This window comes from Leiobunum rupestre, chromosome 8 (assembly GCF_980474605.1).
Source record: "Leiobunum rupestre chromosome 8, qqLeiRupe1.1.hap1, whole genome shotgun sequence".
NCBI classification, from domain to species: Eukaryota; Metazoa; Arthropoda; class Arachnida; order Opiliones; family Sclerosomatidae; genus Leiobunum; species Leiobunum rupestre.
The window spans coordinates 18,102,976-18,118,869 of NC_143391.1; the positions used below are offsets into that span (position 1 = coordinate 18,102,976).

General features: G+C 35.5%; 2 protein-coding genes across 3 annotated transcripts; one reads left to right on the top strand and one right to left on the bottom strand.

Annotated features, from left to right (window-relative positions):
• Positions 1–8,384: 8,384 nt before the first annotated feature.
• On the top strand, positions 8,385–9,350 carry LOC149932553 (tRNA-splicing ligase complex subunit RTRAF). The gene has a single exon (XM_090155194.1). It carries the CDS (start codon positions 8,520–8,522, stop codon positions 9,279–9,281), a length of 762 nt encoding a protein of 253 aa, XP_090011320.1. The 5' UTR covers positions 8,385–8,519; the 3' UTR covers positions 9,282–9,350.
• Positions 9,351–9,473: 123 nt separating this feature from the next.
• On the bottom strand, positions 9,474–14,987 carry ema (C-type lectin domain containing ema). 2 transcript variants are annotated; one of them, XM_090155192.1, is made up of 22 exons: positions 14,780–14,987; positions 14,501–14,629; positions 14,298–14,431; positions 14,068–14,216; positions 13,897–14,002; positions 13,686–13,833; positions 13,444–13,627; positions 13,219–13,383; positions 12,858–13,155; positions 12,663–12,792; positions 12,504–12,604; positions 12,214–12,336; positions 11,982–12,136; positions 11,864–11,914; positions 11,668–11,796; positions 11,476–11,596; positions 11,260–11,411; positions 11,017–11,194; positions 10,763–10,948; positions 10,451–10,696; positions 10,140–10,384; positions 9,474–10,078 (listed from the first exon to the last, which is right to left on the bottom strand). In XM_090155192.1, the coding sequence occupies exons 1-22, from the start codon at positions 14,851–14,853 to the stop codon at positions 9,767–9,769; spliced, it is 3,516 nt and encodes a 1,171-aa protein (XP_090011318.1). In that variant the 5' UTR covers positions 14,854–14,987; the 3' UTR covers positions 9,474–9,766. The 2 variants fall into 2 exon arrangements, with proteins under 2 accessions (XP_090011318.1, XP_090011319.1); XM_090155193.1 differs by having other exon boundaries at positions 13,686–13,809; positions 14,780–14,986.
• Positions 14,988–15,894: the final 907 nt, after the last annotated feature.

The following is a 15,894-nucleotide window of genomic DNA, read 5'->3' on the forward strand; positions in this document are numbered from 1 at the left end:
AAACGATAAAATTTCATATTATTCACCGTAAATAGTAATATATTCTTATAACAATAGTGGGGTCAAATCCACCCACTACCGGATTCGAGGAACCGACACACCAGATCTACAAGGAATACGAAATTATTTTTATTTGCAAGATTTATTTTCTAGATGGTATTTTAAAGAGAAACAGTTTCCGGGTACTGACCACGTACCTCCATTGGACCAAGTATCGAGCAGTGCCGTAGCCAGGGGGGAATGGATGGCGAGTGCCCCCCCCCCTTAATGTATTGTTGTATACCCAAGTTTTTTTAATTTTTTAAGTCAAAATCCTGGCTACGCCAGTTTTTCGTAGTTTTTATAGAATAATTCCACTTCGTACCTTTCACTATGGCCACCATTTGTGTGGGTTAGCATGGATGACGTCGTGTCACGTGAGACTGAAATCACTGAATAGTATTAATTTTCAGCCCATTTTTAAAACTCGACCAAGCTTCCTTAAATGTTTGAGAAAGGATCTTGATCAAAAATGAGCAAAAGGAGGAAGAATTGGAAATTATTGAATCAAATTAAAGCGATAGCGACATATTAAACCGTTTAGAAAAGTAAACACAGAATTATATCGAATTAGTGGTTGTGACCCGTTAAATATCAATGGCCGATTAAGCGACTCTTCCAAACCACGCGCTGGCCCTCCCCTCGATATACTAACGAGGAACGCCCAAAATTAACAAGATGGCACAGGGCATAATAGTTGCCTCATCCCCGACTATTTACCCTTGGTTGGGGCCACCAGTACTGTAGCGCCCGCTATCTCTATATTCGCTTAGCCCAGGTTGCCCCGTATTAACATCTATAACATTCTATAAAATAACATTAACTTTTTTTAACCAAAACAAAGAAATAAAACATGTTGCTATTACGTCACAAAACAGAGCTTTACCAGTACAATCTTAGCACGCGCGCTAGAAGATACAATATTCCTCGCGACTCCATACGCGCTCGTAGCATTGTAAAACCTTGGAGGAATAAAACAAGTATACTTGTTTTATTCCTCCAAGGTAAAACCATGGCTAAGGCAATGAGGTAGAATAAATAGAAATCCAAATCCGCCTTCCAGGACCTACCGTTTCGCGGGACAGTTTATGTTGAGTTGGAGAGTTAGGCCTAATAAATGAACCTAATCAAATCGTGTTGGCGCCATCTATCGTGTTATTGCAAAACTAAAACTTAATATATTTTGCAAAAGTGTCTGCTTATAGAAACAGATGGCGCCCACACGATTTGATTAAGTTCAAAGTTAAGCCTAATTCTCCTACTCAAATAAAACGTGTCCCGAAAATCCCAGATTTGTTTGGATCTCTATTTATTCTACCTCATTGGGCTAAGGCGACCGTACGTAAGAGAAAGTTAGGTTAGGCTTAGTTCGTTAATTAACTTTTTAAGTTTAGAAATGAAATAGTTTCGCGTTAATTTGATTAAAAAACCTTAGCCATATGCGGCTTACTGGTTATTTTTATTTAACACAATGGTTAATTACCATTACTTAAACTTTTAAAGAACCAATCTCAAAAATAATAGATCTAAAACTTACTAAGAGTAATTATTTAACCAACAACAACGGTGCCATTTTGTCAAAATTGAACGTTAACGCTCCAGCTTCTCTACGAAAATTATACGTCGGAAATCGACTTCAGCGACGCCAAGTTTGTCCACATTGAACTAAAATCATCCAGAACAGAAGTCAGGGATGATTGGCGATAGTAACGCTTAAAACAAGTCGTCGCGGGTGTTAGAAGGTGGGGTTTTAATTTAGTTCACACTTCCTTTAATCCATATACAGTGCCGAATTGACCTATGCGCTAATTGTACAGGTCCTCTTCATTAAGATTTCTTACGAAGGTGAAAATTAATGTATCCTAGAAAGCAACTTTTCAAGGGGACCAATTCGAAGTCTAATACGTCATATGGGGTCGAAAAACCCCTTTAATTAATAATAATTGACATAGTTAGATAGAGGAAATTAATACCGTTCAAACTACGCCTAAATTAAATGTTTATCAAATGCCGTTGAGGAGAAATCGACGCTTCGCGGGGACCCATTCGGACTATATTCGAAATTAGAGGTCGGGGATGGTTAACTTTTATTCAATAAAAAAAGCTCTCAAAATTATTCGTAAAACGTTTTGATCAAGTAATTAATATTTCTGTATTATCAGATTAATGTTTTGATAAATTTGTAAAATTAAACCAAAAAAAACGACGTTTTTTTCGATAAAAAGCTCAAATTTTACGAATAATACATGTTTTTTAATCATTTTCCGAAATATTAACCGGTAAATTTCTTTGTTTACATTTTTTCCCCGAAAAAAATCAATTTAATCATGGATAATGATTAACCGCCCCCGACCTCTAGAAACCATCCACACAGTCAACGACAAGAGTAAAAACAACAGTTTCTTTCCCTCTGTATACTTAGAGGGGATAAAGGCTAAAAATCAAACAATCCCGAACAATTACGATCCCAAATATACAAACAAGAAAATCGTCTGAAATGGTTAATGTAAAGCGGCAACTCCTTAAAACCACCGATATCATGAAAACAAAACGAAATAAATGAAAGCGGGACGCTGCGTTAATCGTATCACGGAGAAAGTAGTACCATAATTGGGGTTGGCACTCCTAAACGCTCTTTTAACTCATCCGAATAATTTTTCTCGTGGAATAGTGTTCGCGGGATGGTCATTATTATTAATATAATTTTTTCAGAAACGAGATCCCGTTTAAAAGGGCCAATTAGAGGGTATAATGATAATTTTTTTTCTACAATTTGGGGAAAACAATAGGAATTATATTTGCGGAATAATTTGGCCTCGTGACCGGGAAATGTCGCGACAATCGGTCGATGACGATATTATTACTTTTCGAGCCGAGTCACGCCCCACGATTTAGTTTACTTCCGGAAGATTCGCTAAAATAATCGCCCTTACTTCCTCGAATTTGGTAAAAACGGCATATTTATTAAAGAAAGATATATTTAAAATGACGGTAACCCTCTCTTTCCACCAAAATCTGAAAGATCATGCGGTGGATACACTTTTGTACGATAACAAATATATTTATACATAGCGAGATTGACTACGTTGAATCGTTTTTAGCATATCTCGTTGTTCCGAGGGATTTCAGGAACGTACATCACAGAACGTATTTTCGAAGCATTTTTTTGGGTAAAAACGTACTTTTCGATTTACCGCTTACTGCGTTAACTATCGGGCATTGTAACTGCTGTCAACAATTACAATGCCCTTGAAAACAGTATGTCGCTTTCAATAGAGAGCCATACAAGAGAAATTCGGAGAAGCCACATGCTTTGGTGGTGAAATTAGACCACATACTATTTATAAAACTTTCAACGAACCCCAAAAAGTTAAAAGGTACTAAATATATACCAAAAAATAACAAAACGTATTTTCGTATCATAAATTTTCCAAACGTACTAAATACGATTAAATAAATCCAAAACGTATTTTCGTACTTAAAATTTTAAAACGTATTAAAATAGTACAAATGGACCGCTCGGAACAACACCCCTACGCTCCTCCCTTTTAATGTCAATCAGCGTTGCCAGATTTTTCTGACCGAATTATTGTACAAAGGCTAAACATTATAGTACAACAATATAAATTATGGTACCAATATAAAATAGTATAAACTACTTTAATGTAAAGTGTTTGTTGGAAAACATGCAGAAAACTGTTATCGTGTGTCGTTTCTTAATGGGGAGTGGATGTAGTCAGTATCGACCGTAGAAATCGGAATAAATTACTAGAACGATTTTTGAAATTTTGCCGCGCGCACCGATTAGAAATTCGGATTTCTATAGTATCGACTATCGAGTGATCTGGCAACACTTGAACGTGGGCTTTATATTTTCGTCGCCTGAAAGCAAAAACTACATAACTTTAACTATACTTTTAATTAGTATAAAGTTACGTGGTTTTTGCTTTCAGGCCACGATCTTATGTCTAGTTAATAAGAAATTATCACTATTTTAGTTGTAGAAAGAACGTAATTATAAAAATAGTACCATTATAGTACAATAGGTTGGAAATATGGTACATTTTGGTACTATATAGTACGCTCTCAAAATAATAGTACCATTTATAATATGATGCAAAATTATGGTATTTGTACCATAATTATAGTACGTATGGCAACGCTGGTGTCAATCAAATTGAGGCGGTTTCTCATTGGGTGTCTACTAAAACTGACGTCTTGCAACGCGGTTGAAACACACGCTAGTGCGGGGGGGATACTGGACCATGATGGTCTCTAAATAGTCATTCTGACCATGTTCTGACCAAGTAGAAAATAAATAAAGTTTTGTGATACGCTTCGTGATTAAAAGAGATGTTATTTTTGCTCTGGTTTAAAAAAGCGCGGTTTTTATCAAGAAGAAGCGTTTAAATAAAAGGCCTATTTTCTCGCGTTGGATGATTAGGCCTCGACGGAAGTAGAACGTAGCTATATAGTGGTATAAAATCTCAAGCCACAATGCCCTACGCTATAGAACATTAACCCAGTATAGTAAAGGGAGGTGCCTCATTTCATTTAGCTTCTGAAAGAGATTTCAGCGGAAACGGTCCGTTAGTTACGAATGGTTTCCAAATTTAATAAACTCTTATCTATACTGATCGGTAAAACAAACATTTAACAGTAAAACTATATAGTACTGTACATAGTTACGGAAAAATTTGAATAGTACTAACTAATGTGTACCCTTCCCGAGTAAATGACAGCTTTCTGACAGATAATCTTGAATGAATAGATCGAGGAAGGATTGAAGGAAAGATTAAAACCTTACGAAAGACGTTTTGATAAAATTTGACCTTGATTTTTATTACGATAAATAAGACAATACAAACACGACTTTAACGCGGTTTTGGAATAATATTTTTAGATATATTATAAAGGATCCCATTTCCACTATTTGACTTGCCAAAAATAGCTTTACTTCGTTATCACTAGATTCGGTTTGGATCGGTTTTACCTTCATTTTAACCCTAGATTTTTCAAAATTCAAACGTAAAAACAGCTTGCAAAATAAAACAATAAAAACACGTAGATAATTTACAATAAAATTACCGATGGTATTTGGGAAACTTTGGCCTAGTTGAAAGAAAAAATATTAGAACTCGTTTCTATATTTCTTTCATTTTATAAAGAAAAAACTTTAAAAAAAAAAACGTTCTTGGCGTATTTTGTAATAATAAATTATTGGTTTATTATGATCGTACGAAGAGGACGAACAACGTTTATTATAGTAATGTAGACTACAACCGCTATTTAAGGACCCAAATATCTTTCTCAATGTAGAGTTTCTAGAGCGTTAACAGTTGGGCAAAAAACACACCGATACGGAACAAATAAACAAGAAAAAAATGAAGATGGAAACTAAATTGGGTTCCGTCTTTTCATAAAAGAACCGCCCGCTTTTTTGAAAAATGGGAAAGTACTGTACTCGGTTTTTGCAAATCGTATATTGAAGAAATACCCCATTATTTACCAAAAACAGACGGATGCCGAATATATAATTTAAACAATTTTACGTGTAAAGTAACAATCGAGATTTTTTTAACCAAAAATTAATTATTAAAGGGAATATAACCTCAAGTCGTTTTTTATGTTTTTTTATGCTTTTTTATGTAAGCAATTTTTGCGGGAAGTCACTAACAGCGCCAAAAATATCTAAAGTCATAGGAGGGAGCGGGAAATGGTCGAAGTTTGGTGTTCCACACCTAAAACCTGAGGTTATATTCCCTTAAATTGAAGGTTTTTTTTTAATATTTGGCGTCTAAAGCTTACCACCCAACTGTAACTAAGTAATAAGTGTACTGTGGGCTGAATAACTAATTACAACTCCTACCATAAGTAATATAATAACTATAAGTATAACAGTTCTTATTGTTTCAATGCTAATTTTTTAACCGAAACTATTTTCAACACTGACCCTCCCACCCAGCTGAGACTGCAGACTGGAACCTTGGATGAATGAAGTATATGGATATATAACTCCTTCGGAAACGCGGCCCACATTATTCCACTGAGTTGCGCGCCACCTAACGGCTAAAACTCCTGTTTTGGTGGTACAAACAAAAGCACGCGGGAGGATTTAAAAAATCTCACTAAATTAGGCTTACGTTGTAAGGTTCGGAATTAACGGGACTATTTTCAGGTTAGTGTTTTTAATTAATAAAATAAAGTTACTAAATTAGATAAATTTGTTAACGTAAATGATCTTTGTGATGTTATAAATTGGATTATATTATCAAAATATAAAAATGATAGGTCATGACCCATTTAAGCGCGCGTCGCGTCCAAAGATCACGCGTAAGGAGCATGCAGCGCATGCGCAACAAATTTGTACCACCAATTTTTTTAAAAAATCGAGAGAACTTTGAGGGCCACCCGGTTTAACGTTGGGAAAGGTACGAGTGATATATCCATATACTTCATTCATCCAAGCTGGAACTCGCAACTGAACTTAGTGGTATATGATCGTCCTTGGCATTACTATATTTTAGCCACTTGGGGGCTCTGCTGAACGAAACTTGGATCACGCAATTACTGTGAAAATCAGTTCGGTGATAATCTAGGCTATTTGTCATACTATTGAGGTTAACGGAAATAGTTAGTGTAGGGAGCTGTTGGCTTGCAGGGCTTGCCACCACCCTCCTACGCATTGTAACCCGGCCACCTGAATTAAAGGCTTTAAAAGTCGCTCGATGACTTAGGCCTAAGGTGGTGCCTTGGGTATTAGCCTAGCTGATTATTATTATTATTATATTATAATATTGTAACATAAGTGTGACACTTCCTATTCTTCATATGCAAAATATTTACTGAGAGCTATTCAGAAGACAGACTGCATTACGGGCTTCGTCGCCGTTTATTATAGACTTATGGTCATACTTATAGTTATTATGTTGCTTAAGCTCCTACCCAAAATCAACAAAAAACCGCACAAAGGCCATAAAAAACCGGTCCGGTTATATATTAGAGATGAAAAATCCAGATATTTCTCCAAAAATCTTCTTTGGTCTGGCCAGTCAGACCAGGAAGCGAGCGCGCGCGCCACTCGAAATGGCCGAAGGGATCATTTCGGATGGTTTCGGCAAGAGGACGACTTTTTTTTTTATCTGTTGGCGTTTTGGGAGGAAATAAAATACGTGGATAATGTCAGGGTCGACTCATAATTTTTTTCCTCAGTCCCCTCGAGCGATTCGCGACGTACGCTTAGTCGCAACCCTTGGGCTTACCACTTTTCCCAAGTTCGACAAGGGCGGTCAAGGTGGGTTGCCTACGTAAATTACCCCAAAACACGAGTCACTGACGACGACACTTTGTCGAACCACCATTTCGCTAGTTTTGTAAAAACTACGTACACACATTTCTCGTAACTCTTCTTTTTGATTATTTTTTGTGTTTTATTTTTTTATAAAAGTTGATGACTAAATGGAATAAGGTTAATTACACGTATGTGCCGCGCCTCTAATCTATTATTAATGGGAAAGGATGGAAATAGGAGGAAAAAAGTGACCCATTTTCGGTCGGTGAGACTCCTCGCATCTGCCCCTTTAATGCCCATTGTTCCATTGTCTATAAACGGAACATTTTCCAGATCTCCAATGCTACCTTTAATTTCTTTATCAGCCCGCGCTTTTAACTCTCTAATGGCAGTTTCTTCCCGACGTATTATATTGTTTCGACTGGCGGAGCTCGGACGTGGTTGCAATTTCTAATAGCTTTGACATTGAATGTGGGACGCGAGGCTTGCGCGTGGAGGTCAACTATGATGATTCGCATTGTCCGTTTTCTGTTTTCGTTTTCAGAAAAAAACTCAAGATTTTGCGTTTCCTTTTTGAAAGGCTTTTGTTTTTCCCTTTTAAAGGCTTTCGTTTTCTAGTATAATGAATTAATTTTGAAAGGGCTGTTAAAATTGTAAATAATATACGGAATTGGGGTTTATATTTATATCACGCCCATGTTTTAGCATATTTAGGTGGGACGGTACATCATTCTGTTGACTTCGGGTCACCATTAAAGTTAACCGTATATCCTAAAAAGCATGGGTGGCATATTTGGACGTGTCTTCACTTTAGCCGTGGGTTACATTATTCACAAAATATAAACATATGAGTACTTACAAAAATGTCCTCAAGGTAGTTCTTGTTAAATTAAAAACTAGGAATTATTGCTAAGCACAATTGTAAAGAAGCGCCAAATTCACAAACGACGCAAAATGTTATTTTGCAGAACAGCATCGCCGTCTACCGTTTAATTTCTGAATTAAGGGTCGGGTCCGGTATTGCCATCTACATGTAAAACTGAAAAGTACAAATTAAAGCTGCGGCGTGCCACCGTGCCACAGCAGCGGCGCTTCAAAAGCAAAGGCCGAAACGTCAAACAGTTATCATTATAATTCAAAATAGTAATTTAATTATCAGCTATTTATTCGTAATTATTGTTTCTTGAAAATGAGTTATAAACGGAAACTTGCCGCGCTAAAATATCACGGCCCTGATGCTTTTGACGTACGAAATCCGCATCACGTACGATTCTTGGTTGCGTGGCTCGAAGACCAAAGGATAAGGCAATATGCAATTGAAGATCGAGCGGCTTTGAGGAATGTTTCTTCACCAGAATGGGATGAAGCGTTCAAAAAATATCTGAAGGATGTTGGATGTCCTTTTGAAGATTCCTATGTCAATGAAAATCTACCAAGTGCCATAGATTGGCTACTTGGTTACGCAGTTAGACTCGACTATGGCGAGCAGGCTAAAAAATACAAAGACATAAATTCTGAAGAGGTCAAGAAAACTTACAGTGTACCCCAGGTTGTTCAGAAAAGCACACTTGATAACTTAGATTTTGAAAGTCAAGAATTCAAGAGCGGAGTTGAGAAGCTGGCACGCATTCTTAACGTGGCTTTACATCCTGATCACCTGGTCACTTTAGAAGCAATAAGCAATTTAGTTACAGAAAGGTTAACTAAAGAAGCTATTGAAGTCGCTACTAAGAAAACTCCACCTACCGGGCTAACTCTATCCCTGAAAGATACAAATTTGGGCTTTGAAACGGAGGATTATGTCATGAGCTCGGCAGCTAAAGTCTTGAGATTACTTTATATTAGAGATCTCAGAAATCTTCAAACCAAAATTAACGAAGGAATTGTCAAAATTCAAACCATAACTGCTAATCCAAAAACAGACACTAGATTAGGAAAAGTTGGAATTTAATAATTATATATTAGAAATGTCATTGTATCGTGTTTGCATTCGTAAGGAAATAAACATTCCTTAAAAATATTTTTATTTAAATTATTACATATCATTGAAATAAGTTGTTTATTTTAATAAAAGTAAGGCTTATTTAGACTAGATTATAGACCTAATTATAATAATACATAACAAAAACCTGAATAGATTAACTTTTATTTTAGGTTCAACCTTTATTATTATTAACCTTCACAATCACAGAAACCAAACTTCCAAAATAACTTGCATTTTGTTTTGGTTTATTTTATATTGTTAAGCTACTTTTTGCTAATATATAAATTTGTTTACATTGAAGTTTAACTTGATATATTCCAATATTTTAAAAGTATTTTGAATCCAATTTCAACATTAAAAAAAGAAAAAAAAAACTGCTCTAAAACGAAAATGAAATTAAACTGATAAAATGAAAATGCAAATTCATGATGAAAGATCAGTTTCTTCCCTTATCACACTGTATGAATGGCCCCTTTACTTTTCCTCTTTTTGCTGGAATTATCAAATGATCCTTGATCTTTCTCGTTGGCGCAACAAGGTTTTGTACATTCTTTGGGACTATCTCCCTCACTATCCGAACAGAGGACATTACCACGAGTTACCGAAGCCTCGTTTGACGAGTTACTTTGGTCCGATCGCGATCCCCGACTAGATAATCTATCTTGGAAGACATCTTCTTCCTCAGCATCGATTTGTTTATTGGAAGATATATTGGGACTGCTCACTGGTAAATGAGGCATATACGGAGGTGCACTAATACGAGCCTACCATATTTGAAAACATTGTTAGGTATGAGATAAGATTATATTACCATTTTATTCATACCTGTGGAAGTCCACTGCTGCTTCTCCTCCTCAAATTGGGGCTGCTGTGACGAGATCCCCTCCCTTTCGACATATCTTCTAATGGAATTTCTTCAGACCCACCACTACTGCTTCCACCCCCGCTACTGTAAGTCCTCATTCGCGGAGAATGTTCTCGTGATCTTGTAACCGACGATCCTCTTTTTCTGTTAGTTAAGGGGCTGCCACTTATTCTACGGTGCCGATCGTTACTTCCTGAGCTAGTATCTAAAGAGTTTATATGTAAAACATGTTAAAGTTGGGTACTTGTTCTTAAAACGCAGTTTAAATAACCTTTGGTAGCTGCTACAGTTGCGCTAGAATCGTTCATCTTGGAATGGTTTCGGCCAGAGCCATCTTGTCTGAGGGCAGTAGCAAAACCTGGAACTTTACTACCAGAAGAGAATAAAGGTCGATATACACCATGATGGTGGTGGTGATGATGGTGATGATGGGAATGTGATGAACTACTCGCTGGAGCTAAAGACGAAGACCTGCCCCTTAACCCCATGTCTTGAGAATGACTTCTTGGTATTGCCGCTGTTAAAAATCAGTACATTAACTATTGATGGCTTAGCTTAATAGAAATTTTTTTTCCATACTTACCAGAGTTAGTTACCTCACTACCAGAAATGGTTGAGACAGCGATACTGGAGGGCCTCATAGAATGCCTCATGGGTGAGGGACAGGGCTGGATATGGTCGGGTAATTCTAATAAACGGGCTATTTGATGCATTTTTCTCTGCCTTGCTTTGAACCGGCCCTTTGTTAGTCGTTGTTTAGCAGCCATACCTAAGACAATTTGTTTCATTAATATAAGAGTTCCAAGGAATTATAATCTTCAGAAACTCTTCCCTTACATCTGATATTATCATCGAAAATAAAACGGGCTGCCAAAAGCGGAGAGCGAATATTGCTTGAGCTAGCTGCTCCTGACAGATTGCTATTTGAATAAGTATTAGCTGCCGCTCCCGCTGGACGATGAACGGTGATATGAAGACAACGGCTATCATCTTTGTCACCTGTTACTTCGATATCCTTAAAGGTTGTAGAAATAAATTAATAAAACTATATACATCTCTATCATTCAATTAATTACATACCTGTAAGAAACCAACAAATTTGGTTACGCCCCATCCAATTCTTTTGGTATCTGGTTCAACAAGAATTAACTGGAAAACGTCAATGACCATAAACCTTCGAACTTTGGTCCCATCTTTGGTTACAACTATACAGCCTAACAGATCACTATTGTCTGAAAACGTTTAAAACTTTTAGTTAACAAATTGATATTAATACATTTAACCTCAAAGACGTACTATGATCTAAAATTTCATCAACTTGGATGCACTGATAAATGTTTGTTAATGGAAGTTGCGTTTCTTTCTCATCTCTCAAAGTTAGAGAGACGTCCCTTAGTAGAAAAAATACTCTAATAGCCTAAAAATCCATTACAAATTTGATTAAATAATGGTTAATGTTAAGTAACTATGGTTGAAAACAAAGTATACCCTTCTAGTTCTTTCAACTTCTCCGCAGGGAAGTCTTTTATTGAAGCTAATTCCAGACATGGGGGTACCTGTAGGTGGCAATAGCAAGTTGGCATCCATCATCAAATATTCCACATTCAGAGGTCGTTTCTAAAAATTTTTTTGCATCATCAATTTAGGATCTTTGATTAGGAGGATAAAAACGTGGTTCCTTTACCATAAGCTCCTGATATTCATCTTCAAACATATCCAAGAAAATTTCTTCACTCTATAATAATACAAATTACTATTATTTTAAATTAAACGTTAAAATGAATGGAAATTAGTATATTTACCTTAAAAAAATTGCGTAGAAGTTGGCTACTTTCTTCCCTTGATTGTTCTATGGCAGCCAAGTGGCGATCTTCTAGGAAACTGGTCCCATCTTTAACAACTAGCTGTTTCAGAAGCAAAAGGCTCATTTGTAAAGTCGCCAATCGAACTTTGCTATCTGAGAAACAAATGTGACATTAATTATTTATAATTAGTCCAAAATATCAAACTATGAACGAAAATGAAAATACTTACTATATTGACAACTTAGAAAAATAATTTTGATTAACCTTTCCACTAAATGCACATTATATAACTTTTTTGTCTCGGACCTATCAGTTGGCATTAAAACTGAATCTAGCAAATCTTGATTAATTCCTAGAAATTAAGAGATTTAAAAAATTAATAATGTAAATAGGGGGAAAATGTAACACCTAAACCATTATTTACCAGCTAATTTAAAAATCCAAATTACATTAAGCAGCAAAATTTATAATAATTAAATATAAATGAATTATTTCATGTAATTTTTTAAAAGTTATTACCAGCATTATGTCCTAAGGCATACAACAAACACAGCGCAAATAAAGCTGCATGGTCATTTTCAGTACATTCTAAAGCATTGAAAACAGCTTCCAAAAAGGGCCTAAAACATAAAAATTAGTTCTCAATTTCAAACTTTTGAAAGGATAAAAATACATTACCTATCACTCAAAGTAAATTCCTCCTGTAGTTTACTCAAAGTGGTCAATGAAAAACGCTGCGCCGCCTGAACTTTTTCCTCATCAGTTACATTTATAAACTCATCCGTCGTAATGTCTGGTTGTATGTGAACTAAAATCATTAAAAAATGGAAAACACCTCAAAATAAAAAGACTGGATTATTTATAAAAGCGCACCTTCAGGCTGATCACTTTTGTTGGGAACAAATACATCATCATTTGGTTCTTCCACTTCTTGGGATAAAACTTCATCTGGCAACCCCTCCGTTACTTGAATTTTTGTTCCCACATCTGACGAAATACTTTCGGTAACTGTACTTAATCTACTTGAGCAATGAGGGAAATTTTCATCCGAGAGTCCCAGATCATCTTGACTCGGTGACTGACTAAAACTTCGCTGCCTAATTGTGCTTTCCAGAGATTTCTCTAATGATTCTTCAGGAGGGACAAACTCTGGTTCCGAACTTGTTTCCCCCTAAAAATTATATTTTTAATTATAGCTGGCTCAAAGTTTCCAATCTTAAACGCAAATACTTACTTTAGTAGAGGCAGAGTCATGGCTATGCCGACTACTAAACACAGACATATCTCTGTTGAGAATTATATGCGCCAATTGCTGCACCAGAGGTTTATGAGAAATTATTAGAAAAACCTGGGACAGCAGAAATAAAGACACTACGCTGCTGACATGAGGCCGATCATCCTTTAGAAATTAATCATTATCAAAAGATTTAAACTTCCAACTCAATATTCATTAATTTACTTCAATTTGAGATTGCCTTCTCCGTTTTGTAAGTGAATAGACGTATAAAGGAACTAAAAGCCTATTGAGTAGATGGTCGCATAGTACATCATTTAGAGCGTCAATTCGAAGGCATAAGATATCGTTTATATAATGCAAGTGATCCAAATGTTCCGCTACGAGATCGGCAAGCCTCCCTTGTTGACTTTATAGAAAAATATTAAAACACGCTTCCTAAAAAACTTTAAATAAAATTAATTTACTCAGAGTCCGCACGAACGCAAGTATCAAGCTCCAAAATATGATTTCCGATAAACCAAACGAGATTGGAAAAATAAGGGGCTGCAGTTTTGTCTCGGATGAATTTAAGCATTGCTTTGTCATCCACTGCAATGGCAAAACCAGAAAGGACTTCAAGATTTCAAAGTTTAGTTTAAATACAACCCTTAACCATCAAAAAGTGAAAAAATATACCTTTAAATACATTCAGAGTCAAAGTTCTTACGGCTATTCGTACCATACTTTCACTATGGTTAAAAAATTTGATTGCTTCAGTGTACAAAGGAAAATCATTTGTATGCTGCAAAAATAAGATCATCATTGAAATTCAGTTCAAATTAAAGTTACCAATAATATAGACCTTACTTCGTTATAAAAGAAATGGATGGTATGACTATTGAGCTTTAAGGAAAGTGTCTTCAGAAAAGAAATGTAATAGGCCATAACCTCTTCATCGGAGAAATCAAATTTATGCACGATTATAGAATTAACATGATTGTTGGACAACAAATAATCTTATATTAACGAAAAATATACGCAAATAAATTAATATACCAAGGAAAATAAAGTTTGTAAGAAAAGTTTTCAAATCTTACATAATGAAGTTTCATTCCTTATGTTTTCAAATAAGATATTTAATGTCTGTAGAAGCTGTATACAAACGTATCTTCCACATTTTTGTCTCATAATTTTCAAGAAATATGATAGCATATTCTTTTCCAAAAAGAAGCTATGAAAAGCAAAATCATAAACCTTCTTATCGAGCAAATTTTACTCGTTTTACGGCTTAAGTTCTTACTCGAAAACGGTACTGTCATTTTGATCACCCCAAATTAGTATCTCAGCAATAGATCTTAAAGTTTCAACTAATAAACTTCTATTTTGATCCGACACTGTTTGATTCTTTGATAGTAAATGATAGAGGTACCTAGATTATTTAAATACAATTAGACCTTGACCTGAAAATTAAACCTCTACCGAGCTAAACAGGTGTATCTTATGTTCGGGAGGTTGGTTGGGATATGGTTAGGAGTTGGAACACGCATTTCTATGCCTTGGACTATCAATATACACTTACTTTAAATGCTCTAAAGAATGAGGATTTTTGGGCTTCCAAAGACTTCCCGAAAACCATCCTTTACCACGAAACATATTTAAATAAAAATACTTAGTATAACTGTTAAAATATTAATTATAATTGATTATTAGTATAAACATTTTCACGACGCGAAAAGTCGACCGACCTCGAACAACTTTCGCGTCTTTTGCTAAAAATACCACAACGTTCCGATTGGTTGAAGTAAAACCACCTTAGAGTTCGTTAACCAATAACAAAAATTCGGAACTGGATTTATGAAGTGCCAAAATAATCATTTAAACAGTGATTAAACAAACTAATCAAAGATTAATCGTAAGATACATTAGAGCATCCGCAAATATACCCTCTGTTTATTATATTTTATTGTCAGTACATAAGAGTGTGATGGAAAAATATAGAACACTTAAATCGGATGATTGCTCACAAAATGAACGATCGGCTAACGCATTTCCTCTTTATGAATGTCTTTCACTGTATGAACGCTCCTCAGAAACACTATGCATACACAAATCTCAACCTTTTATTTTATATTTAAATCGGAAATATAAAAGTGTATACGTTTTTTGATTTGTATATTTATATAATATAAACGTATTTACGAACATAATTCAATGAAGAACATTATCAAATATATTGACGCCACAGCTTGTTTAAATAAGTCCCCATTTTTATATCCGCTTTAACGGATTAATTTCACAGTAGTTAAGTGTACTTTGCGTTTATAATTAACGGATATAAATATGGTACGTCGTCTTATAGCGGTTGAGTAAACTTTACTCGCCCTGATTCACAATTGAAATCAAAATTTAATTTGAACCCCATATTTTTTTCATGTAGAGTTAGCAGAAGAAAATAAAAATGAATAATAAAGAGTTGGGAAAACAATCTTGCGAGGATCAGTTTTTATTTCAAACCATCCAGAATGGAATAATCATCTGTATAATAAATCTCGAAGCATTTTATTTTTCGTTCCTTCCATCGCCCTAGCGGTAGAAATATGAAATGCATCGTGTATGTGTTTGTATCTATCAGCGTGTGTACACTCCGATCAAGGTTAAAGTCCTACAGAGGAACACGCGCTCAGATAACGAGGC